Source organism: Nyctereutes procyonoides, unplaced genomic scaffold (genome assembly GCF_905146905.1).
Source record: "Nyctereutes procyonoides isolate TBG_1078 unplaced genomic scaffold, NYPRO_anot_genome, whole genome shotgun sequence".
Lineage (NCBI taxonomy): Eukaryota > Metazoa > Chordata > Mammalia > Carnivora > Canidae > Nyctereutes > Nyctereutes procyonoides.
Genome location: NW_026575159.1, coordinates 25,113,962 through 25,139,693, shown reverse-complemented (window position 1 = coordinate 25,139,693; position 25,732 = coordinate 25,113,962). Strand labels below are relative to the sequence as shown.

At 56.8% G+C, this 25,732-nt stretch overlaps 1 protein-coding gene across 4 annotated transcripts in view; it reads left to right on the top strand.

The window, feature by feature from the left end:
- ST3GAL1 (ST3 beta-galactoside alpha-2,3-sialyltransferase 1) overlaps positions 1-25,525 on the top strand; it is a 95,059-nt gene extending 69,534 nt beyond the window's left edge. For all 4 annotated transcript variants that reach the window (XM_055313999.1, XM_055313998.1, XM_055314000.1 and 1 more), the window contains 7 exons: positions 5,855-5,970; positions 6,400-7,321; positions 14,857-15,053; positions 15,969-16,148; positions 17,501-17,546; positions 18,969-19,088; positions 21,071-25,525. In XM_055313999.1, the coding sequence (XP_055169974.1) occupies positions 7,010-7,321; positions 14,857-15,053; positions 15,969-16,148; positions 17,501-17,546; positions 18,969-19,088; positions 21,071-21,244 (1,029 nt within the window). In that variant the 5' untranslated portion in view covers positions 5,855-5,970; positions 6,400-7,009 and the 3' untranslated portion in view covers positions 21,245-25,525. The remainder of the gene's footprint in view (positions 1-5,854; positions 5,971-6,399; positions 7,322-14,856; positions 15,054-15,968; positions 16,149-17,500; positions 17,547-18,968; positions 19,089-21,070) is intronic.
- Positions 25,526-25,732: the final 207 nt, after the last annotated feature.

Genomic DNA, 25,732 nt, shown 5'->3' with positions numbered 1-25,732 from the left:
TAGGTGGGTTCCAGGTGTCCGGTGAACAGGCCAGGGCTGGAGAGCAGTTCAGGGAAGAATGGATCTTCTTTGCTAGAAAGCCTGGAGCCCTTGACCAGTCCGTTCTGACTCCATGCCACCCTGGGCCATGTGAAGCAGCCAGGACATAGTGGGACCCGGTTTTCAATGATCGGAAGGAAGGCTCATGGATGCTAAATCCCCGTAACTACTCATCGTGTTCTCGGGGTGGGTTAAGCTGGGAAGTCATCCTCGCTGTGTGTCCTGAAGCTGGTGTGTGTGTTGAGGCAAAGTGAAAGCAGATGGAGCCGGGGGCGGGGAGCTGGTGGCAGACCAAGGGCTGCAGCTGCGGCCCTCTGCCTGTTGATTTGCTGCCGTCCCTCCCACCATCTGCTCGCTTGGCTTGGTGTGAAGAGATTTGATTTGCATGGCACCTCTGGGGCTTCTCTGGGCCCCGCCCTCTTCTCCAGATTTTTCCAAGCTCCTAACACACCCAGGACTCTATGCCAGGCACCAGGCATCTAGAGAGGCAGAGGAAATACACTGTGGCCTCCACTTCCAGCAGTGGCAGAGGCTTGTGGACCATTTCTCCTAGCAAGGACTATTAAAGGTGAATGAGCTAGAAATCCAGCTCTTTGGAGGCATTAAGAGAACAGCCAAGGCAGCTAACACTTGAGAGGTGAAGATCCCTGGGAGGAGGGAGATGGATGGGCTGACCCCGGTACTCCTGCTGCCTTCCTGCTTGAAGGATGTGCTGACTCGTAGGAGGCTCCAGAAGCAAGCAGAGAGCAGCAGCTTGGTGTGGGGCCATCTCACATGGCTGGGAATAAAGCAAATTAAATAAAAATTAAAAATAGAACTCAGGGGGCAGCTAGGTGGCTCGGGTGGTTAAGCATCTGCCTTCAGCTCATGTCATGATCTCAGGGTCCTGGGATTGAGCCCTGTGTCCAGCTACCTGCTCAGCGAAGAGTCTGCTTCTCCCTTTCCTTCTCCTCCTCTCCATGCTTGTGCTCTCTCTCTCTCAAATAAATAAATAAAATATTTAAAAAAAAATAGAACTCAGGATCTCCAGGTCAGCCCAAATCTAAGCAACCAAGAACCTAGAGCAAAGGGAACCACAGAGAAAACAAGGAATGATTCTTCACCCCTTCTTCCTTCTGAAGCATCCACCAATATTCCAGCTGCTTGGGAGCAGAGCCTGAGAAACCGAGCTGTGAATAGCAGCTGAGAGACGAAGAGTCCAGACCCAGCTTTTGATAACCTCACGGTGCAGGGGAGGCAGGAATCGGGAGCTGAGAGCATGCAAGGAGGAGGCACCTTGGTGGGCATCCCAGCTACCCTTTGAGAAGGGCTGTAAGTGGGGGCAAGCCAGAAAGAACCAGTCACTGTGAACACTGAAGCGTGGCCCCAGTCATCCCGGTCATCACCTGGATCAAAGTAACGTGCCTGTGCGTTGCCTGCCCACCAGGAGGCACACGTTCCCCTCTGAGTAAGGACGGCCCGCTCCAGAGCCTCTGCGCTATTGGCACACACAGTATGCACCATTACCAGGCGTGCCAGGAGACAGAACCAAGTGATCCAAGAGAGATAAAGAGAGAAAATAGACAATAGAAATAGACCCACAGGTTATCCAAACGTCACAAGGTGCAGACATCGTCTTTGTGATGAATACTCGCAGGAAGATGGACAAGATGGGGAATGTCAGCTGCAATGACCTAGCGCTTATAAAAATTTTGCTCATATGGAAATTCTAAAACTGAAAAATACAATGATTCAAATGAATGTAATACCTTAATTCACACAGCAAAGGAGGATGTGAACAGGGCAGTATCCACCTCAAGAAATTGTTAAGATGACAGATTTCAAGTCCAAAGGAATGACAGGAAAATGACAAGATAATGAAGATGAGAGCAGATATTAATGAAATCACGTGTTAGGTATCGGCACCTAGAAAGATCCAGGAGAGACAGCCTGGGTGGCTCAGTCGGTTGGGTGTCTGTCTTTGACTCAGGTCATGGTCCCGGGATCCCACATTGGGCTCCCTGCTCAGTGGGGAGTCTGCTTCTCCCTCTCCCTGTGCCTCCCCCTGTTGCTTGTGCTCTCTCTCTCTTGCTCTCTGTCTCAAATAAATAAAATCCTTAAAAAAAAAGAAAAAGATCTGGAAGAGGGAATCAGAAGCCTGGGTCAGAGTGCTGGCTCTGTCACCATCTTGCTGTGTGACCTTAGAGAAGTCACTTGCCTTCTCTGAGCCGCAGTTTCCTACATCAGAGAAATAAGCATAATTATCCAATTTGCCCCGTCGGTGTGAGGATCACACGGAGGACGGTTGCAGCCCCTCTTCATTAGACATGCTGATGTTACCAGCAACCCTCGTGCAGAGGCCGAGGAGGGCATCCCAGCCTGGGGAGAAGCGTGCACTTGGACAGGTGTGAACTACACTTTCAGAAACCCGTACTGTTCACCCACCTGGTATTCCAAGCATTTCAAACGCTTCATCTGTCAGTGGCTGGTCATTAGCAGCGTCTCCCCATTGCCAGGTGGGTTTATCTTTGTTAGGGACCCACTTTTAGATAAATCTTGACGTTCTGGGTCCTTGAAAGGGCATGAACGTGCTTCGGCACCATGTGGGTCACCCCGCTAGTGTGTCACTGGCATTCTCTGGTGCCTCCTCCAGGAGAGGTGTACCTTGGAGATAGCGTGGGGGCCGGGTCCCAGACCGCCACAGTGAAGCTGGCCGTGGTAACGCAGTGAGTCAAATGAATTTCCTGGTTTCCCAGTGCCGACAAGAGTTGCATGTATACCATAGGAGTCTATTCAATGTGCAATAGCATTTTATATCTTTAAGAATCAAGATAGAGGGATGCCTGGGTGGCTCAGCGGTTGAGCGTCTGCCTTCGGCTCAGGGCATGATCCCGGGGTCCCGGGATCGAGTCCCACATCGGGCTCCCTGCAAGGAGCCTGCTTCTCCCTCTGCCTGTGTCTCTGCATCTCTCTCTGTGTCTTTCATGAATCAATGAATGAAATCGTAAAAAAAAAAAAAAAGAATCAAGATAGATACCTTAATTTGAAAATACCTCCTAGCAGAAGAGAGCTAACCATCATCTGAGCTTTCAGCCCATCATAATCACCGGTCGCAGATCGTCTTAGCAAATGTAGTAATGAAAAAGTTGAAAGTATTGGGAGAATTACCAAAGTGTCGCAGGGAGATGCAAAGTGAGTAAGTGCCATTGGCACTGGCACCCATAGACTTGCACGACGCAGGCTGGCCGTGGAACTTTCCATCTGTAACAAGTGCAGTGTCCGCAGAGCACGAGAAACGGAATGGTTTGTCTCCGGTGTGTGGCTGCAGAGGACAGCCACTCTGCAGGTGGGACGGGGAGCTGCGTTCTCCCCACACCCTGTTTTTTTTTTTTTTTCAGGGAGGGGAGGTGGCCGGCCTCCCTCACTGCACACTTGGCATCTTGGCTTTAGGTCCCATGTCCGGGAGCCGGGCTGGCACTCCCCCGTGTGTCACAGGCTGCCTCGCTTACTGGAGCACAGAGAAGTCACGCATTCCTCGTTTCTTCCCCGGGGCCAGGGAAGGGGGTGGAAGGGTGTTCTTGCTTTTCCACTGCAGCTTATGCCAGGGCTTCGGAAAGCACTAATTGATACCAGCACGGAAGCCTCTGCCAGGAGGTGGGATCCAAACACGTGCTCTAGCCTCCGAGACACAGCTGCCGGGACGTGCTGCGTGGACGGGAGGAGGGTATAGGGGTTCCCCTGCTTCTGCAGCCCAGCCTTGCCCTCTCAGCCCACCCCAGCACCAGCGTAGACCACGAGGACCTCCCTCATGGAGCCAGGCGTCGCCGGGCACCTGACCTCTCGTTCAGGATTTTATTTGGTCTGCGTGGTTCAACAGCTCTATTTAAGCGACCTTGGCTCTGCCCTTGGCACCGGGTACAGAGTCAGTGAGAGCGTCCTGGGCCGTGCTCGTCATGAAGACAAATGCAGTGAGAATGTGTCGCTCCTCTGCTCAGACCCTGCAGCGGGTCCCCATGTCATTCAGAGCAAACTTAGTCTTGCCAACGGCTTCCACCCCACCCCACACATGCCTGCTTCTCTCCTTCACGTTGATCCAGGGGTACCAGCCTCCTTTCTCCCAAAGCCACCAGGGTGTTGCAGGTGCCTAGGAAGCTCCCACCTTAGACTCTTTCACGATGTGTCCCAACCCCCTGTCCCAGAGCCTGGCACATCGCCGGGCCCTAGGAAATAACGTAGTGAGTAAATCAGATGATCCGACAGACTTTGCCTGGTTGATGGCCCAGAAAAGTGGATAAAACCTGTGTTATCACCCCCATTTTCCAGGTAAAGAAATGGTTCAAAGTGAGCAGGTGACTTGTTCACAGTCACACAGAGAATGGGTGGGACAGCCTGAGAATCAGTCTTCTGACTCTTGGGCTTTGCTTTTCTGCTCAGATCGCTCCTCTGACCTGTTGGTCCTTGCCTTTCCCCATTCCTTCATGCCATCCATACGCCAGGGGACGGGGGCCCAACCATGACTGAGATGGAGTTCCTGTGCTCATGGAGCTCCCAGCCCAGGGAGGAGATAGATAAGTGTAAACAGTGCAGGTGGAGTGGAACCACGATACTGTGGAAGCCAGGAGGGGACCCTGCTCCTGCCAGGAGTGGGCAGGCCTTCCTCCAGACGGGAGCACCTGCTGATTCCTGAAGAATGAGCAAGAGTCAAGCAGGGTGGGATGGGCTTTCTGCACAGTGGGGTCAGCCTGGGGTCAGTCACATTGCTTTAAGTTATGAGTAATCTGCTTTACAAAATAAAAGAGATGTATTAGTATCTCATGTTATTGAAAAGTTGAGGTGTCGCGTGGGCTGCAGGTATGGCTAGATCAGGGATTCAGCACCACTTGTCTCAGCTCTGTTCAGCTGTCCCCTCTTCCACATGAGCTGCTGAAATGGCCTGACTTTTGTATGCCAGACCAAACAGCCAGAGCAGAATAAAGTCTCTGCCCTCCCCGCAAGTCAGGGGTTTCAGAAGTGTGATCGGATGAATTAGCGCACATACCCGTCCCAGGTCCGAGAGGGTGGGGAATCTCTGCCAGCCACGTTAACCTGATTTTTAAGCATCCCCTCCCCGCGCCCTGCCCCCCTCCCGCTTTCCTACCAAAAGGCAATCAATAACCCTTCAACTGTCACTTTCCTAGAAAAAAAAAATGGATCCTGCTCGTGGACATCTACATATCGAGGATAGGAACAAATTGACAGGGCAGTGATTAGGTCGGGGACGAGGGACACATTCCGAGCAAAGACCAGAGTCGTCATGCTCATGTGAAGAGATGTGACCACCACAAAGCCAGTGCAGTCTGGGGCGGGGAGGGCTCATGTGGCGGGCATCTGAGGAGTCCCTCTTTGCTTTCTTTGATGAAAATATACCCTCCCACCCCCACTTCTCTATCTTCTTCCTACTGTAGACCCGTGACAGACAGGGTGTTGCTTCCAGAGCAGAGCCCCTCCAGGCACGGGGAATCAGAGGCCCGTGGATTGGGATTCAGGTCATGCTTCCCCCTTTCCCCATGACCTTGGGCAAGTCATTTCACCTCTTTGAATCTCAGTTTATTCTGAGCACAAAACAGGGAACCCCAATCAGGCTGGCAGTATGCAGGGAGGACGGCTGCGGGAAGTCGCTGTACATGAATGGTTTTTACCATCACGTCTGGTTTTTAGTGGATCACCCAAGAATATTTATCCATGCATTGATAGAGGAAAAGCTTAGCAATTGCCCAATAGATCCCAGAAGCTCGGCATGTAGCATCTTATCTTTATAACCATTTGTAAGTGGAGGTGTTGTTTTCCCATTTTACAGAGGAAGATTGACCTGACTTCCCAAGACCATACATCTGGTAAACTGGAACCTGCACCTGCGCCATCTCAAGCCTACTCCGGAGGCCCGAGGCTAATTGGCAGAGTTTGAGGGCTGAGGTGGGCAGAAGCATACAGTCCTTGATGGAATTCAAACCCCAAAAGGGAGTGACGGAGAAAGAAAGTAGCATGTCCTTGGCCTGTGCTGAACCATCTCTGTGTGCATCGCACCCTACGTGCACGCTTGACTCATTCCACAGACTTCGGTTGAATGCTTAAATGTACCAGGTTCTGGTCGGGGGAGAGACGGTGGGGCGACTCCTGTGTCCCTTAGCAACCTTGCAGAATGGGCGTTGACATCCCAGTATAGACACGCACACACCAAGGCCCAAGAGGGTAAAGAGATGGTCCGTTGCCACCCACCGCATTGGCCTGGCCCCAGAGCAGAAGCTGACAGAGCTCATCCTGGAGGAGGTGGTGAGAGGGAAATGGTGTTTTAGAGCAAACTAATAGAATTTCATCCTGTTTTCTTCCTCCTTTTCTGTGCAGATGACAGACAACCCTCAGTGCCTTCATCGGGCGGGCTGCTTACCTGCCCATCCCTGGTGACAGCATGGGAAAGGCCGCTTCTAATTAAGCGTCATCACACATCACCCTCTTCCGGAGGAAGAGTGGCAAAGACAGCTCCCCTCTATCCTGCACTGTGACCCTTCCTCCGAGGTCCTCCCCTCACCCCCGAGAGTCCATGCCCTGTCACCAAGATTAATTACCCCTCAACCCCTTTGGATGGCAAAGGCAGTCATTTTATTAAGTTTGATTAAAGCTTCAAGAGACATTGCCGGATGTTTCAGGACTGCTGACAAAGCAGCCTGCTTGTTTCCTGAAAAGACCAATTATATGCGAGAAGCGTCAGCCCCCCTCCCCGAGGGGTCCACTTAACCTCCGACCACCACAGGGTGATGTCCAGCGCACCGGTGTGGCCATCACCTGGCGGGAGTGAGGTCTGCTGTAGCAGGTCTGGAGGCCCCCCTGCGAGTCCCTGCCTCACCCTGTGACCAAGCCTCTCGTCTCTGGGAATTTTGTTCCAAATTCCCCATCTACCAGGCGTGATTTCCTCCAGCCCCGCCAGCCCCAGGAGGCGCCCATCCAGAGAGCAGAGATGGTGACCATGAGAAAGAGGACTCTCAAAGTGCTCACCCTCCTCGTCCTCTTCATCTTCCTCACCTCCTTCTTCCTGAATTACTCCCACACCATGGTGACCACCACCTGGTTTCCCAAGCAGATGGTTGTCGAGCTCTCGGAGAACTTTAAGAAGTTCATGAAATACACTCACAGGCCTTGCACCTGTGCCCGCTGCATCGGGCAGCAGAGGGTCTCGGCCTGGTTCGATGAGAGGTTCAACCGGTCCATGCAGCCGCTGCTGACCGCCCAGAACGCGCTCTTGGAGGAGGACACCTACAGCTGGTGGCTGGTGAGAGCCGGGGCTGGGTGTGGGGCTGGGGCCCAGCGGGACGGGCGTGCGGAGTGTGGGGAGGGGTGCACCTGGGGCCCTGCCGGGCGCTTAGCCAGATTTGGGATATTGGCCTGCATTCATTCGTTCAACAATGATTTACCGAGGATGTGCTACATGTAAATCAGTGCAGAGTGCTCCGTATTCGTTTGTGGGGTCTGCTGGAGCCGACTGCCGCAAACTGGGTGCCTTGAAACAACAGACACATCACGCCAGGCTCTGCCTCCATCCCCACCTGACCCTCTCTTCTGGGTCTCTCTGCATCTCTGGTCTCTCTCTGCCTTTCTGTGCAAGGCCACCAGTTACTCCGTTCAGGGCGCCCTAAATTCCAGGTGATCTCATCTCGAGATCCTTTTTTTTTTTTTAAGATTTTATTTATTTATTCATGAGAGACACACAGAAAGAGGCAGAGACACAGGCAGAGGGAGAAGCAGGCTCCCTGCAGGGAGCCTGATGCAGGACTCCATCCCAGGACCCCAAGATCACTCCTCGAGCCAAAGGCAGACAGATGCTCAACCACTGAGTCACCGAGGTGCCCCCATCTTCAGATCCTTAACTCAACAATCTCTGTAAAGTGCCTTTCCCACAAGGTCCCATTCACAGGTTCCGGGAGTTGGGGCTTGGACCTTCCTTTGTGGAGGCTACTGGCTCCACTCGCTGCAGATGTTGAGATGCAAAAAAGACACAAGGTCCTTACCCTCATGGAACTGGCTGAGAGAGAGAGAGTTAAGAAACCAAGAAGACAGGCTCGGGTGGAAATGCCTTGGGGAAGGTCAGATGAGGTTTGTGATAGAGAGAAGCTGGGGTCGGGGACCTCTGAACATGGGGCCATCAGGCCATCTCTGAGGAGACAAGACTTGAACTAAAACCCAGAGGTAGAGGAGGCATCGGCCGTGGGAGGATCCGGAGAATGTGCTACAGGTCATGGTGGCATCCAGCCTGGGAGCCCCGGGGTGGCCCCTGCTGGGGTGTATTGGAGGAGCAGGGGGCCTGGCAGTGGGCAGCACCCACAGTGGGGCATTGGGTCCGTTCTGTGTGCGACAGCAAGCCACTGTGAATCTGAAGGGAGTCCTGTGATCTGATCTAGTGGTTTGAGAGGTTATTCTGGTTGCTGAACCCCAAAAGGGAATGGAGGGGAGTAAGACATAATTTATGCCTTTCAGATTTATTGAGTACCTACTATATGCCAAACACCAATAGACTGAGACCGAAAAGACGATCTTCCCTTTCTTGGGGGTTGCAGGGGGCGGTGAGAGGGGAGGAGACAGACAGCCACACGCTAGGGTGATAGGTGCTGCTCGGGAAGTGGCACAGCAGGTGCAGAGGCCCAGAACCCAACCCTGGGGCTGGGGCCGGGGCTCTCGGAGAGGGCTTCCCGGGGGAGATAGTGGCGCAGCTCATCATAAGGGACTCAGAGAGGTGGTCCAGGTGGGGAGCAGATGGGGGCTCTCCAGGCGGAGGGGCCGGTTTGCGTATTGGCCTGGAGGCGTGAGAAAGGCCTGCGTGGTTGCTGGAGAGGTAGGGCATCCCGGCTAACCTCCAAATGGGAGGGAGGAGCGGGGTGCGAGCCATGAGGCCGTTGTCGTGGCTCATGAAGTTCTTCATATATCATGTTAAGAAGTACAGAGAGTTGCCCGTAGGCTGAGAAAACCAGGGGGGCCTTCCTGCAAGAGGCCGGCTTTCCCAGTCAGCAATTCTTTAAGCATCTGTTGCCCTCTGGGAGCTTACGGTCTCTTGGAACAGCTGAGAAGAGTCTACAGTGACTCAGGAGAAGTGAATCGGAGTGCCCGGGCTGAGTCTTGGTTCACTAGGGCTGTGCTGAGCACCTCAGTGTGCGATTCCTGGGGTGACAGGCCACAACAGGCCAGGCCTTCACCCCCTGGAAGATTCCAGTGTCTGCTGAAGTGGCCCATGCTTGACCAGGATTAGGGCAGGGTTTCAACCTCGTGCTCTTGACCCTCGGAGTCATCTTCTGTGCCTGGACCATCCTGCACGTTGTAGGATGTGTATTAGCAGCATCCCTGGTCTCTACCCCTCAAATGCCGGCACCCTCCCCCCACCCCCCAGCTGTGAGAACCAAAATGTCTCCAGATAATGCCAGGTGACCCTGGAGGGGGGACGAGGGATCGCGGAATTGCCTCCATAACCACTGGGATAGAGGAGCGAAAACTCGGTTAAGAGAAGTGATTTGCTCTAAGCAGCACACCCGATCTCGCCCTCAGTACCTAGAAGTGATGATGAGAAACTTCTAGAATGGGTAGCAGGACAGTACTCACCGGCTTCCTTCCCAAAGGTCTTCGGGGAGGGCAGTTCCTAAACCTCTCAGGCTGGCTTAGCCCAGGATGGATAAAAAGGTCTAAGAAAAAAAAAATTCCATTTCTTGCTATACCTGCATCTTCACAGGACACGCTCTGTGCCTTCTAGGCTCAGGAATTAGGACTTGGCATCACCGTGCATCATGGTGCCTGGGTTTTGCTCCTGACTTTCTAGGTCTTGCTTTTGAGGAACCTCTTCATCTGGCTGAGTCTCAGATTGAGGCCGTCACAGCTGCCCCGCCAGCCACCCGCTTCTCTGCACCCCTGCAAGCGTTAGGTTTTTTTGTTTGTTTGTTTGTTTTTTGCAAGCGTTAGTTTTTAACACTTGTATTTATTTTTGCCGGCTGAATGGGCAAGTCTGAATGAATTTCTTCCCCCCGCGCCCCCCCCCCAACAGCGCTTATCCAAAGCTGAACGTTTTTCTTTTCCTTTTTTTTTTTTTAAGATTTTATTTATTTATTCATGGGACACACACACACACACACACAGGCAGAGGGAGAAGCAGGCTCCACGCAGGGAGCCCAACGTGGGACTCGATCCCTGGTCTCCAGGATCATGCCCTGGGCGGAAGGTGGCGCTAAACTGCTGAGCCACCCCGGGCTGCCCCTGAACATTTTTTCTAAGCGACTGTTGGGATGTTATCAAATTGCCCTCCCGTGTCCCCACCTGCAGCCCTTAGCTGCACCCCTTCTTCCCTGCAGTTCAAGCCCTTCGTGGCCACTTGGAAGGGATGGGTAGTGGCGGGGAGAGAGCCCTCACCAGTAGAAATCAATAGAAAGGAGCAGGGCTGTACGGCTTCTTAGGTTCCTGGACAACACAGAGGCCACAGGTCTTTTTTTTTTTTTTTTTGTATTTTATTTATTTATTTGAGAAAGAGAAAGAGAGAAGGAGCAGGGGGAGGGGCAGAGGCAGAGGCAGAAGCAGACTCCTCGCTGGGAGCCCAATGTGGGGCTCGATCCTGGGGAGTGTGGGATCATGGCCCGAGCTGAAGGCAGACGCTTCACCGACTGAGCCACCCAGGCACCCCCCGCCCACGTGTCTTGAGGAAAGAATCAGGACCCCGTATTGGACAAGTATTCCTGTTCTCTGGTTGGAGCACAGGGTATTTGAGGTCAACACCACCCTGTGCATTCCAGGATGCATCACAGCGTTGCATGCAGGCCCCCTCACAGCCGGGACCATCTCGTCGGCAGATCCGGACCCAGGACCCCAGACCCCAAGTGGAGCCCTTGCCTTTCAGATGCTCAGAGGCTGGGGGGTGGGGGTGGCTGCTGGGGGCTGAGCTGGAGGAGAACCAGCTGAAGGTGGCTGGTGCCTCGGGACAGGGGAGGGAGGCCCCAACTCTCCCTGGACTCACTCTGCCCCAGACGACTAGTGTCGGGTGCTCCTGCCATCTGTGCAAGGGGACACCCAGCCCAGGGAAGACAGGCCACTCAGCCACCTGTGAGGAGCCGGGCCTGGGACCCAGCACGCTGGCCTCCCTTCCCCTGGACCCCAGAAGGGAGGCCGGGAGGGGGTGCGGGTCAGAGCCGGAGCTGTGGGGAGCTGGAGTCTAAGGGACTGAGATGCCTTGGGAGTTGCGAAGCCCCCGAGAGGGGAGCCGTAGGGCAAGCTGGATTTAGAAGGAGGAGCAAGGTTCCCTGGGCGGAGAAGAGAGGAAGGGTAGGAGGCGGGAGAGGGTACCTCTTTCCAGGGGCGTCAGGAGGCCGGATGTCCTCTGTGCCGCAGTTCACACCCACCGGCTCCCCCGTGCCGTCGGGCGAAGTGCAGGGGCGGTGAGCGAAGCACTCGGCGTCTGTGCCCTGAGTGAGGGTGCCCGCGACCTGCATCCCCCTGGCCCTAGCCCGGTGGAGCGGACCCTGCACTTGCTTCCCCGCCCTGCCCTAAGTCACAGGACAGCCTCAGGGAGCCCCCAGCCCCCAGTTGGCAGGCACTTACGGAGCACCGACTGTATACAAAGGGGATACTTGGATGCTCCCCTGCAAGAGTGAGAGGGGGAGGGTGTTTTTGAACTTCTCAGCATCCTTTCGCGTGCGCGAGTTAGCAGCCTGGTGATGCTTTTACCGTCACTTGCAAAAGTCAGGGCAATTGGAACGCTCCTTCCCGGGGGGGGGGGGGGGAAGGGGCTCGGACACAGCAGTGAGCAGGTGGGGGGTTGAGGATTCAGAGCTGCAGAACCACCGCTGGGCTTTCCCACCCAGTTCCTGTGTGGATGCAAACCTGCCCGGCGGCCCAGCCCTTCCCAGACTCGCTGGGCCCCGTGTCCACCCCTGCCGGCGAGGCATGACCGCAGATCCGAAGCCGCGGGTGTGGCCGGCAGCGCGATGCTCCGGGAGGCCGGGGCCGGGCGTTGAGAAGATGCTCGCGTCCCAGGGCCTGGAAGTGAGTCCGCTCTCAATTCTCTTGCTGTGTTTGCAGTCGCAAGGACGTTAATCCGACCCGACATTTCGTTCCGCCTCCCTCCCGCACCTGCCGGTCTTCCTTCCAGCAAAGAGTGGGCGGCTTGCCCGGCGAGCAACAGCGCGAGAGGGAACCCAGCAAAGTCGTCTTGTTTTCATTGTTTCATGCGATTACTTTTTTTTTTTTTTTTTTTTTTTGCTTCTGCCAAGTAATCCTCACTTTCCACTTGTGGTCAGGATGGGAGATTTCCTCGTAAAATGAACTGACTTTTTTTTTTTTTTCTCTGAAATGAGCCATTAAAGATGAGTGAGTCAGTAATAGCCGGGCGAAGACACCGCTGTGCTCGTGCTCCCCAGTCACGTCCCCTGGGCGGGCGCCCCTCAAGACTTCAGACCCCGGGGCCTCGGTGGCAACGCACCCACGTGGGCGATGTACTAGGTGCTCAGTAAATACTGCTGAGCACCGGCCAAAGGATGCCGTGTCCCTCCTTAATCCCAGGGACAGTGCCAGACTCCCATGAGGTAAAGGCGCAGGGGTGAAGACCCCAGCCCTGAGCGTGTCCTCGCGGTGCTGGGCGCACAGGGCCCCGTCCTGGGTGGGGACCTCCGTGGAGGTTCCTGCAGGACAGCGTGGCTGCGGCCCCCTCCCTACCCACACCAGCAGCAGCATCGCCCCCGGGGAGCCCGTTGGAAGCACAGGATCTTGGGCTCAGCCCAGCCCTCCGGGGTCAGGCTCTTTGAGTCAACGAGGTCCTGGGTGACTGCCCACCCGGGAGCTTGGAGCCGGCCCAGGAGATCTTATCGGAAGCAGGTGTTTAATCTGGGGATTGTTCTGTTTTATTGTGTTAAAATGTACATAACCTAATATTTACCATCTTGACCATTTGTTAAGTGTACGATTCGGTGGCAGGAAGGATATTCACAGGGTTGTGTAACCAACACCACCCTCTAGAGCCAGCATCGGGTGCCCCAAACCCTGCCCTGTTAAACCCTAACTCCCTCCCCTTAGCCCTCCCTTGGGCCCTGGCAGCCGCCTACCCTCTGTGGATTCGACTCCTCTAGGGGACCCCATATAGTGGAATCCTACAACATTTGTCCTCCTGTGTCTGGCTGCTGTCACAAAACATGTTTCCAAGGCCCATCCATGCTGTAGCATGGATCAGAAGTCCCCCCCCCTTTTTTAAGGATTTTATTCATTTATTTGTTAGAGAGAGAGAGAGAAATCAGGAGCTTGGGGGTGGGGATGGGGAGGCGCAGAGGGAGAGGGAGAAGCAGACTCCCCGCTGAGCAGGGAGCCCGACACAGGGCCCCATCCCAGCACTTGGGGGGTCGTGTCCTGAGCCGAAGGCAGATGCTTTACCGACGGAGCCAACCCAGGGGCCCCTGGAATTCCCTTTTTTATGATGGAATGATGTTCCGCACTTGTCTTACCCGTTCACTTGCCAGTAGACAGGTGCTGGGTCGCTTCCGCCTCTTGGCTGCGGCGGACCCTGCTGCTGTGAACACAGACGTACGAGAACCCTGGTTTCCATCCTTCCGAGGATGTACTTGTGTGTGTTTTCCACGGCGGCCACACCATCTGATGTGCCCACCAGCAATGCATGAGGTTCCAGGATCTCTACATCCTCCCCCAACACTCGTTATTTCTCTCTCTCTCTCTCTTTTTAATTTATGATAAGCCTCCTAGGGGTGGTGGTGAGTGGTGAGTGGTCCAGCTCTTGTCGCCTGTGGCTCTCTCATGACACGTACGGAGGAGATGCTGGAGGTTTTAACTAGAGGAGCCACCTGGAACTCCTGGTGGGCCTCTGCTTCGGAGACCTGATTCCTTCCATTTCAGGGCCGGGGGGGCTGCCTGCCTCTGGATCTCCCCATAGACCCCATCACGAATCTCCTGGACGGTGGTCAAAGCAGGCCCTAGGCTCTCCTTTCTTTTCTCAGCCACTGAGCCCTGGGCAGGGGGCTGGGAGAGGCTAGTGAGACTCACCCCACAGCCACCCTCCCCACCCCTGACCCCCACCCCCACCCCGGCCCCTGCAACCCCAGGGACTGGGCTTTCTGAAAGGTCAAGGTTCCAAGGGTCTGAGATGGGGTCAGTATTGTGGGAGAGACTTTGAGATGGGTTTCTAAAAGCCTGGGTTCTAATCCTGGTTTGGGATTTGGGACCTTTGGTTCAGCCAGCCCGGGCCCCAGAGCATCCTCCTTGTCCACAGTTCAGATGTGGTGTGGTATAGACGCTGCGGCATGGCGACGGGGTCAGAGGTGATAACTGCTTAGGAAATGTCTCCAGGTTTTACCGTGAGTGAAGAGGTGGGAAGTCTGGAGCTAGGTCTTTGAGGATGAAAACAGTTTGCCAGGCAGACATCGGAGGCCTTGTGCATCCAGCAAGGGGCTGGTTTTTTGGTCTTGCTGGAGCCCAGTGGTCCCCTGGGAGCAGCGGCGGGGGCAGGAGGATGGAGGGAGCAGAGGCAGGGAGGTGGGCTCCGAGGTCACCTGACCCTTCTCCTATCACCCGATGTCATTGCCTCCGGCTGATGGAGGAGCTAGCACATAGTAGGTGCTCAATAAGCCTTTGCAGAATGAGTGAGGGAGCTCTCTCCCATCTCCTGGAGTGGGCCCTGGGCTTCTGGACGGGTGAGGAGGTGGCTGGCTGAGCCTCCTGGGGCCTCTGGCTCCTTGCAGAAAGGAAGGTACCAGGGAAGGGGGCCCAGGGAGGGGGCTCAGGGGCCCCGGCCAGAGGCAACACAGCCCAGCTGACCTTTCTCCTTCCACCCTCTGCCCGCAGAGGCTCCAGCGGGAGAAGCAACCCAACAACTTGAACGATACCATCAGGGAGCTGTTCCAGGTGGTGCCCGGGAACGTGGACCCCCTGCTGGAGAAGAGGTCGGTGGGCTGCCGGCGCTGCGCCGTCGTGGGCAACTCTGGCAACCTCCGAGAGTCCTGGTACGGGCCTCAGATCGACAGCCACGACTTCGTGCTCAGGTGAGCGCCTGGAGCCCCTCGGAGCCGCGGGAGGCGCCTGGGCTCAGGGCCAGGAGGGCAAGACCCAGTCCTAGCAGGCCCAGACTCCCCTTCAGACCTTGGGGGCTCCCTTTGGGCCTCAGTTTCCCCATCTGTGCATTATAGGAAGGAGGTAGACCAGCAGTGCCTCTCTGGACCCCGATGGGAGACCATACATGGGAGGAAGCCAGCGGGTCGGGAGCTTTGCACAGAGAGGCCTGGAGGGAGGGCAAGAGGCAGTTGCAGACCCTTGTTCGATCTTTAAAATTCAGCCCCATTTTGCAACCTAGGCTGTAATAAAACTATGTGCTCTTAACGTAAATGCATTTCCCTGTCACCAAGGAGAATAGTTTCCCCGGGAAGAGGTGTATCCTGGGTTTCTTATAATCTCCACGCTGTTCAGTCGGCAGTGAGGCCGCTGCTCCCCAGGCGCCTTCTAGAATAGTCTCCCGTCTCTGCGATCTCTGCATTTATGTCCTTAGACTGCTCTCGCCCAGCTTCTCGGAGCCCCCATGTGCCCGGCGTGCGGCAGGAACATCCGTGGGGGAAGGAAAGCATCGGGTCCCAGGTCAGACAGACCTGAGTTCAAGGCTGCACACTTGCCAGCTCCGTGTCCTGGGACTAATTCTTGGCGTTCAGATTTCTCCCATCATAGAATAGGACCAGAGAATACCTCCCGGGCGCAGTCATCGTTCGGGTGTAACAAGGCACGCCTCTTGGCCAGGACGGGGCCTTGCACACAGTAGGTCAGCAGGAGTGGCCACGGTCAGGCTCACTCCAGAGCGCGTAAGAGAAGGAAAGCAGCAAGAGCATTTGAGCTGTGTCCTGATCGTCTCCATCGAAGCCGCCCCCGTGCGACGTGATGCGATGCGTGTCCCGCTGTCCCTTCCCTCCCAGGATGAACAAGGCCCCCACGGCGGGCTTCGAGATGGACGTCGGGAGCAAGACCACCCACCACCTGGTGTACCCCGAGAGCTTCAGGGAGCTGGCGGAGAATGTCAGCATGGTCCTGGTGCCCTTCAAGACCACCGACCTGGAGTGGGTGGTCAGTGCCACCACCACAGGCACCATCTCTCAGTGAGTCCCCGGGATGGAGAGCCCCCATGCCCTCACCGGTCCTCCGTGCCCCCACCATGTGGTGCCCGCACCAGGATGCCTCCCCTGCTGGACTTCCTTCTGGAATGCACCAGCCCTGCAGTGCAGCCTGCAGCGACTCCTGGTGCCTTCCTCTGCTGCTAACACCCTGCAAGCTTTGACCTTCCCCCCTCCTCAGGACTCCAGAATAGGCTCTAGGGCTTACTGGAAACTCCTCGGGAGGAGGGACCCCCCCCCCAAGAAAGGACTCTGCACATGACAGACCTGCGTTGTTTCTGCCGTGCATCCCAAGGCTGACAGCCCTCCACCTTGGGAGCTCTAAAAATAGCCCCAGGTTGCACTGGAGGCAGGCAGAGAGGCCCAGCACCCCCGGCCTGAGTCGTTGTGAGCTGCCCCGAGAATGGGGGCTCACCTGAGCGGTTCTTCTGTTCCAGGCACCCCACTGGGTACTGGGCACTTGCTGTCTCCTTGCATTCCTCCGCGGTTTGTGCCTCTCGCCTCCCTCCTCCCTGGGAGGACACAGAAGCCTGCCCGACCATGCTGCCCAAGCTTGAGAGCCAGGCTGGGCCTCGGTCTGAGCCCTAGGTCCCTTACTCTTCCTGAAAAGAAGCAGCTTCCCTGTCCAGATGTCCAGCAGCCTCCTAGTCCGGGGCCCGGCCAAGCCTGATGGCCTGGGGTGCAGGAGTCTGGGGCTACCTCCTCAGGAGGGCAATGAGGGATGCAGGCTCAGGCAGGGGAGGAGTGGGCCAGGCCTGAGCTCAGCTGCCCTCTCCTCCCACCCCGTCCCACGGGGTCAGGAGCATGAATTGCCCCAGTAGATCCCACGTAAGGCGTTTACATCTGCACCTTGGGGCACATGTAACATTGCAGATGGGAGGGGGCCTTGTGGGGCTCGTCCTTCATCCTTTGATCTGTGCTCCATCAGGCTCCTTCAGGCTTGCTTGGAGCCAGTCCCCTGGTCTTCACCTTTCTGGGGGAAAATATGGCATTAAAAAAAAATTCTTGGGATGAGCACTGGGTGTTATACTATGTGTTGGCAAATCGAACTTCAATAAAAAAGTCTATATATTATATATATATGTACAATACACATATGTATATCGTATATACATTTTATGTATATATACATATTTTTATAGATATAGAAAATTCTTGAGTGAGCCACGAGCGCCCTCTGGTGTCCGTAATGGGCCACTGCTGCAGGAGGACAGGTCGGGGCGGGAAGTGGCGTCTCTACCTCCCTCTCCAGGGTCAGCCCCAAGCGCTGCAGCCTGGCCCCCTCGGCCCCCTCCGCCCCCTCCCACATTAACCACCTGCTCTTTCTCTGCCTGCAGCACCTATGTTCCTGTTCCTGCAAAGATCAAAGTGAAAAAGGATAAGGTAAGTCGAGGCTGAGGTCCCTCATCCTGTGAGCTCAGGCTCAGTTTGGTGACAGAGAGCACCACCTCTCCCCTCTGCCAGCACCCGGCTCCAGAGAGCCCTTGGGCTCCTGGGTGGGCAGAGGCCTCCACGCAGCTTCCCGGCTCGACAGACAAACCCTGGCAAAGCCTCTCTCAAGTGGGGCCCCCGACCAGCAGTGTCACGGGGATATACTGTTGCGATGCACATACTCAGGCCTACCCCAGACCGACTGCATCAGAAACTCTACAGGGAGGGGACGGCCCAATGACCTGGGCTTTAACCGGCCCTCCAGGGGTGCTGATGTGGCTGCATTTAGAATCAGAGCTGTACAGGGGTGAGCTTCTCAAAGCCAGACCTCACCTCCTGCCTCCCTGGCTCCTCCTCCCCGGAAGGGGGTTGGCCAAGACCTGGGCAAGGGGCTGGAGGATGAAAGTCATGACGTGTCCACCACACATGTCCGTTGCACACACTGTGCTTTTTTAGATGTCGAGATGAGGGTCAGAGAGGTCAAGTAATGTGCTCAGGACCCCACAGGCAGTTCATGGTGTGGCTGGAACTGGAGCGCTCCCTGCGCCCCCAGCACCTGCTGTTCACACTGGAGTACACCGCCTGGGGGAGAAGCCACATGGGAATCCCTGTAGGGCTGAGTGGGTGGAGGGGAGAGCCTCCCAGACGGCAGTGGCTTGAGGCCGGGTTGAGCAATGAACCGTTCACCAGACACCCACATGGTCCTCAGCTCCAGTCTCTTCCTGGGGGCTGGCGTCAGGCTTCCTAGACGTGCATGCTCACCCTCTCCTGCCTGAGAAGTCCCCTTCGCTGTCCTCACGGCAGCTGTGAGGGTGGAGGCAAGGGCAGGTCTGATACCAGACACCTCCCGGCGTGGCCAGCCTGGCTGTGTGATGCCGGGCCCACGGCTTCGCCTCTCTGAGCTCGGTTTCCTCATCTGTCACACGAGCAGAGGGAAGGCGAGCACATGGGACCATGTCGGGGCGTGGAGACCATTCAGGCCCATCACCGGCAGGACAGGTGTCTCGGTGCATGTGTTTCCTGCAGTGTGACCAGAGCGATCCCGTCCCCCCCTCATGCTGTTTCCCGGAACCTCGCTGGCCTGATTTTGGATGTTCCTCGGAAGTCTCCTTCTCAGGGAGCCTCCTCCCCTCCAGTGCTTTCTTGTCTCCTCTGCTTAATTTCTCTCCACGTTTCTGTAGTTGTGTCTTAGCATCCTTTGGCCCCGGGGTTAGGCTACTGCCCGTCCTTCCCACTAGACGTAAGGCCCACGAGTGCAGGGCTCCCGGTTCCGTTCACGGCTCTGTCCCCCGAGGCCCCAGCAGCGGGGGGCACCTGACGGGTGCTCGGCGTCCTGTGCAGTGGCTCACGAAGGCCTCTGTCCTCCCCTCGCAGATCCTCATCTACCACCCGGCCTTCATCAAGTACGTCTTCGACAGCTGGCTGCAGGGCCACGGGCGGTACCCGTCCACCGGCATCCTCTCCGTCATCTTCTCGCTGCACATCTGTGACGAGGTACGAGGGCTCCCCCTCCCACCTTTCCAGGAGCGTCACTGAGAGCACCTGCCTTCAGGCTCTCCTCCTTCCTCGCCGCGGGCTCCAATGTAGTTCTTTTTCCAGAAGCTCCGATTCCTTCTCTCCCCGCTGGAGCTTGCAGCGCTGCTGTCACAGTGGGTTTCAGGGAGTAGCGCTGTTCTCCGAGGAGCACGTTCTCAGGAGCAAGGGTCCTGGCTCCCTCTGTGCGGGCTCCCAAGGCAGAGTCAGAGCCCATGGGTGGAAGCTCAGACTTGGGGGGCAGAGTAACGGAGCCGATCGTAATAGGGAGACCTGTGATTTGAATCTCGGCCTCTTATTAGAATTGTCCCTGGAGGACACCTGAGTGGCTCAGTGGTTGAGCATCTGCCTTTGGCTCAGGGCGTGATCCCGGGGTCCTGGGATTGAGTCTTGCATCAGGCTCCCTGCATGGAGCCTGCTTCTCCCTCTGCCTGTGTCTCTGCCTCTCTCTCTGTCTCTCATGAATAAGTAAATAAAATCAAAGAGAAAAGAGAAAGAAAGAAAGAAAGAAAGAAAGAAAGAAAGAAAGAAAGAAAGAAAGAAAAAGAAAGAAAAAAGAAAGAAAAAAAGAAAGAAAGAAAGAGAATGAATCATCCCTGGAGCTAAATCCCAGCACCCAGACCATGCCCAGGCCCATGTTCACCAGAATGTCCGAAAGTGGGGACCAGGCACCCAGGGGTTCCTCTCTTCCCCGAGGTGGAGAACCCGTGATTGCCAAGCGTGCTTTGTATTTTCCTTCGTGGACTGGCCTGACCGTCCATCCTCCATTGATGCTGTGGGGTGCTCGCTGCAGCCCTGGCCAGAGGAGCGGGAGGGACCACAGCACCCACCCCCCACTTCTTCCCGGGCCCTGCATCCGGCAGCGCGATCCTTCTTGTCCCATGCAGGCATCCCTGCCCCTACCCCACCTGGCTCCTGGGTGGAATCCCAGGCAGGGTGGGGGCAGGGGTTGTTTCGTCACCCCTATCCCCACCCCAGCCCCGCTGTGCCATCAAGACCCTGGGTGTCTCTCCCAGAAGCTGCATCTCCTCCTTCTCTCCAGCTGGCTCCCTCAGAAGTGCTACTCCCTCCTCTTCCCTCCTCCTGTCCCCTGCCCTGGGTGCGGCCCCACCCCCAGATCTGCCCAGACAGCGCTTCCTCTCCCTGGAAAGCCCTCGATTATTCCCTCCCGGACGTCTTCCACTCCTGTCCCGAGACCCAGTTCAGATGTCACCTGCGCCCGCAGATCCCTAGATTCCTTCTGGGCCCTGCCCTCCATGCTGCGGGAGGCCTGAGGTTAGCTCCTGTCCCTCACTGGTGCCCCTGGCCAGTCACAAGCTCCAGGTCTGAGACCCCGAGGCTCCCGTGTCCCTGATTTCCCCAGCGCCCACCCAGGGGGCCCCGACGAAGGCCTCCCTGAAGTCTGACGTGTGTGGCGCAGTGCCCGGCATCAAGGAAATGCTCAGTAAATGCTTGTCACATGTGGGCAAGGGTCCTGGTCCCTGGAGGCCCCCGGACCACATGGACATTAGCCTAAGGGAATGAAAAGAACAGCACCTACCACCTGCCTCCATGTGCTCATTCCCTCTTGGCCCCAGTTTCCAGCTGGGGGACATGAGACTCAGAGCAGTGGGCTTGGCACTTGCAGGCTGCAGCAGCAGGTGGCCCTACCCTCAACCCCGCTCTCCCTGCGGGCTCTGGGGAAGGGGCCCTCTTGCCCAGCACCCTGTGGGCCACCCCTGGGCCGGAGACTTGACTTTGACCTCTCGTGCTTTTGCTCCTCTCAGCCCCTGGGAGGCCCAGCAAGGAGCTGGAAGGGTTCATGGGGAGAAGGCTTCATGTGGCTCTTCGGAGGTGGTGTTGACAGAGTCAGGGGTTCCCTGTGGGCACCCGTTCTTCAAGCTTCTTCCTGTAGCCCTGCTGTCTGGTTCTGACCTTTGCTTTGCCCTCCCCCCCCCCCACAGGTGGACTTGTACGGCTTCGGGGCAGACAGTAAGGGGAACTGGCATCACTACTGGGAGAACAATCCATCGGCGGGGGCTTTCCGCAAGACCGGGGTGCACGACGGAGACTTTGAGTCCAACGTGACGTCCACCTTGGCGTCCATCAATAAGATCCGGATATTTAAGGGGAGATGACGCTGCCAAGGAGCACCGGAGCCCGCCTCTCCGTGGCCAGCCCCAGCCTCTGGCTGGAGCCAATATGTGCTGGGGGCTTTGAGGGCCAACCTTGGGGGCGTGTTCAGGTGCCCCTCGCACCCCCTCGCACCCCGACATTTGGCAGCATCGACTCAGCAAGGCCCTAGAGCCCCGCTGGGTCTGCAGAGCGAGTGTCAGAACTGGTCTTGGATGGGGACACCCCCCCCACCTCCCTGCACCGCCACTGCTGTCCTGGAGCGGGGGGCAGGTGGGGAGACGCGGGAGGAGGTCCGGTCTCCAAACGCTCAAGTCATTTCAGCTTTGGGGGGCGGAGGGGGAGATATCGAAGACTCCGTGTTCTAAAGTGAAGGACACTGGCCCTGGGCAGAGGGGTCCGGGGCTGACTCTCTGACTCTGATGCTTGCTGGGTGAGGACGACCTCGGGACAGAGCCACGTCGGGCCATGTGGACGCTGGGGATGAGGAGGCACCTTCCTCTGCACGATGCCCGGCCCCTCCCTCACCGCCTCTGCGGTCTTCCCGAAGCTCCTCTGTGGTGGCCAGGAGAGGCGCCCCACGCCGAAGGTCCTCACAGACGCTTGGCCAAGTGTTTCAGACTCCAGCAGGTGTCTTCTTTGCAAGCTGAGGCTCCCTTGAGTGATCGATCTTTGTGGCCATAAATGATGGCTGAGAGCAGATCTGACTACTTCCACGTGCCTTTGTGCCTGGGGGAGAGCTGTGCGCATTGGCTGAAATAAGGCAAAAGCCTTAACTCGGGAACGGGGAGCTCCCCCCTCCCCCCCCCCCCAGCAATGCCACCCCCTTGCTCTGGATCTGGGCAACATCTTCACTAGTTTCCTGAGGCGGTCCCAGAGCTGGAACGAAGCTAGGATGATGCTCAACGGCGTCCAGAGGCGCGTCAGCCGCGGCACGTCATTCTTAGGTTCACAGACTGATGGATTTGGGGCCCATGACCTTCCAAGGCCACACACAGAACCTCCACCAGCCAGCACTTTCCCCCAGGAGCCCACCCTCCGGGCCAAGTCCCTCCGGGCCACCTGCACAGTGTCCTGGGGTTTGTGGGGCCATCCCAGGAACATGACCCTCGGAGCGGGAGAAGACATACCTCATCCTCTCACTTCTGGGCTGCTCTGATTCCTCCTCATGATTATTTATTGATTTATTATTATTATTTTTAATTCAGCTGACATTGCGTGCACTTTGTGGCTCCGTAGCTGGTCCTGATGTTTTAATTAAGCTTGCTCTTGCTTCACCTGGCAGCCGGGGCATGGGGGGCTTAAGTCAAGGTTTGCAGGAGTCCTCAGACTTGGGAGGGGGATGCATATCTAGGGCTTGGGGGCTCGCTGGTGGGCAAATGCCAGGGTTTCAGGTTGGTAGGTTCTCCAAGTGCTCTGTACCTCCTTCCCTTCAGCTCTGCCTCCCTTCTCCATCATTGCGGGTCGGGATCATTCTCAGGCTAAGAATCTGCAAAACCCAGCGGGACGACCTTGGGGCCAGGTGGGGAGTGGAGTCACACAGGCAGGGCAGCAATGGTTGGCTCCGGTTGCTGACACTGAATCAGAAAATCCACGTTTCCTATTGAGAGCATTTCCTAACAGGCCACTGCTACTTCGAGGAGGTATGACAGCGTCCCGGCTGTCACGGGGGCCCGTCTCCTGTGCTCCTTGCAGCAGCACTCTGGCAAGTTCTGTTCTCCTGGCTTCAGTCTCTGCCTCTGCAAACAGAGAGGGAGGCATTTGGGGAGCTCAGGGGGCCACAGGTGGTTTCAGGGGGTTCGCAAGTGTCCCCAGAGAGAGCACGCCATGCCCGTGTTTTACCCCAAGCCTGTGTGTATGAGCATATATTCCTGGGGAGCGGTGCCGTAGCTTTCATTCGATTGTCAGAGGTTCAGAACCCAGACAATGGTTTACACAAAACGACAGCAAGCAAACAAAAACCCGTTTGAGCTTTAAAATCCTCCAACACTTAGACTCTCTTGACCCCTAAAGGCTCGTAAATCACTACGAGGTCAGCAAGCTGATCATAAATCCCCAAAGACTATATAGCAGGCATCTGTGGGTTGGCTGATGAATCCGCTGAGAGAAGTGGGCACAGAGCGGCCTCCGAGCTCCTCCCCGAGTCCTGGAAGAGCCGAGTCCAGTCAGAGCTGATGGGTCCAGAGCGCTCAGCCTGCATCGGAGCTGTGCTGAGTCAGGACAGGTCCCCAGAGTAAGGAGGGGGGTCTCTCTCCCTCCCCACCCCACTGGGCCATCCAGGCTGTTGAGAGGACTTCCCACCTGCCTTCCCGTGTAACACTTGAGAAAAGTGAGGCCCGGAGAAGGGAAGTGGCTTGCAAAAGTGAACCTGTTGTGCTGGACAACGCAAGTCAGACCCTTTGAGCAAAGATAGAGCACGATCGCTGCATGTTGAACACACCTCGAGGTGGGCTTTCCCAGCCGGCTTCCATCCAGCCTCCCTGAGGACTGTGACCGGGCACAGGTGGGCTCCTCAGGCTGCCTGTGGTGGCCCCCGCAAGCTCCGGTGTCTGCCTTTTCCCCCATCCCTCCAGTGAGGGAGACATCCTTGCTCTTCCCTCGGCCCCAGCAGACTTGTCTTTGTGTTCGTTGGCTTAGCAAAGGGGTCTAACCCGAATGCACCGACGGGCTTCAGCCCCCTGGCATCCGTACCTGGGGTAAGGGTGGCTGAGAATCCGACCAGAGTATTTCCCCCAGAGCTCGTGGCTGTGGGCAGGATAACGAGAACCACCCGCCCCTCCACTCGGAGGAGGCTCCTGAATGCCCACCCCAGTGTTGGGCTCCCAGCCTAGGGCCCTGCTTGCTCCTCAAGCACAGAGCTCCCTTGGAGGCCAGTCCTGGACCCCGGGACAGGGAGCAGAGGCATCCCTGCCTCTCTTAGTGCTGAGCCCAAAGCCAGGAAGACCAGGGCCGAGGAGGGAGGGAGAGATTTTAGCACCCTCCCCGGCCCTGGGGAGCCAGGAGCTGGAGTCACCTGCCGCAAATGCAAGACCTAGTTCCACGTGCCCCCCTCCGCCCCTGTCCTCACCCCCTTGATAGGGCGGGTTTGTAGCGTCTGGCTCCCAGAGCCATCAGGCAAAAAAAAAAAGTTCTTAAAGAGATGATTTTAGGGTCATGTGCTTAGTGGGAGAAGCCGAATTCAAGGAAATGGGACTTAAAACGGGGAAGCCAGACGAGAAGGTCGGGGGCGGGGGGGGGGGGGTCCGGGTGCGATTCTTGCAAGTGCTGAGGCCAGAAGGACCGAGCCTCTCGGGGTCCAGGGTAGAGTGGAGTCAGCGGGGAATATTTAGGACTGTGATGTTTGTGGTAATGGTCCTCTTCAAGGCAGCCTGGACACAAAGCAAAATGGGAAACAGAAAAGAACTCACCGTCCCTCACGTGGGTAGGACCAAAACCGCTTTCTCCAGGGAGGCGCAAGCCCAGAGTGGCCGCCGTCCGGCCAAAGCCAGCCTCGTGCCATCGGGAACCGGCCACCACCCATGCCCCTCCGGAGAGCTCGGGGTCGTCATCGTGTCCACCACGGGCATCTGGTTGGCAGCAAACGTGCCCACAGGCCACTGGCCGGTCATCGTCCCCTGTGGTCTGGGCTGACAGGTTTGAGACCAAGTCCGCTGCCTCGCTCGGGCCTGTCCTGAAGACACCAGCGCCCCGGCCTGTGGGGTGCTCCGTGATGCCTCCCTGCGGGGAAGAGCAGGGGACCAGGGAGGAAGATCAGAGACAGGTGAAGAAGCGACAGTCCCCGCATCCCAGCCTCAGGGCATTTGCATCCTCTTGGCCCATACTTTTCCTCTCGGCCCAGCAGACGTCTGCCCTGCCCTTGCCCTTGACCCCATTGCTGCGCTTCCCTCAAAGGACGGGCCTGGCCTTGGTGGCCACCTGCGGACAGCCCTGCGCCCAACGCCTGCTTCACCCTGGGGCCCGGGTCCTGAGGGGCCGCCCCCAGGACGATCGCGGCTGCCCCACGGCGCCGGCCCCTCACCGGCTTCGCGTCCAAGCCAAAGTTTCTCGAGCACTTTTTTGTTCTTTGCAATCATGCTGGGTTCATTGTTGGTATTTTAAAATTTTGCTTCCCTCTCCCTCTGGCCTCGCTCCTGTGTGTGTTTTGTAGCTGAGCGCTAACCTGGATGCTTTTTTGAATGACCTTTGCAAGAGCCTGCCTTCCTCGGCCTCTGCTCTGTTTTATTTATTGTTGAATATTTCCAATGATCCAAATCAAAGTGAATTAAAACAAAGCTATTTTATCGTTCGGGGATGGTCGTCCTGTTTCTGCGTCGTCCGGTCAGGGGTTGTTCTCCGTCCTGCAAGAGGCCCAGTGGCTCACCTGCTGAGGGAGCACCTTGGTCTAGGGTCGTCCCCGACCAAGTGCCCAGGGGTTCAGAGCATGAGCGTCTCAAATGCCACTGTGCCTCTCGCTGCTGTGTGACTGTGATGAGTCACCTAGCCTCTCTGAATCT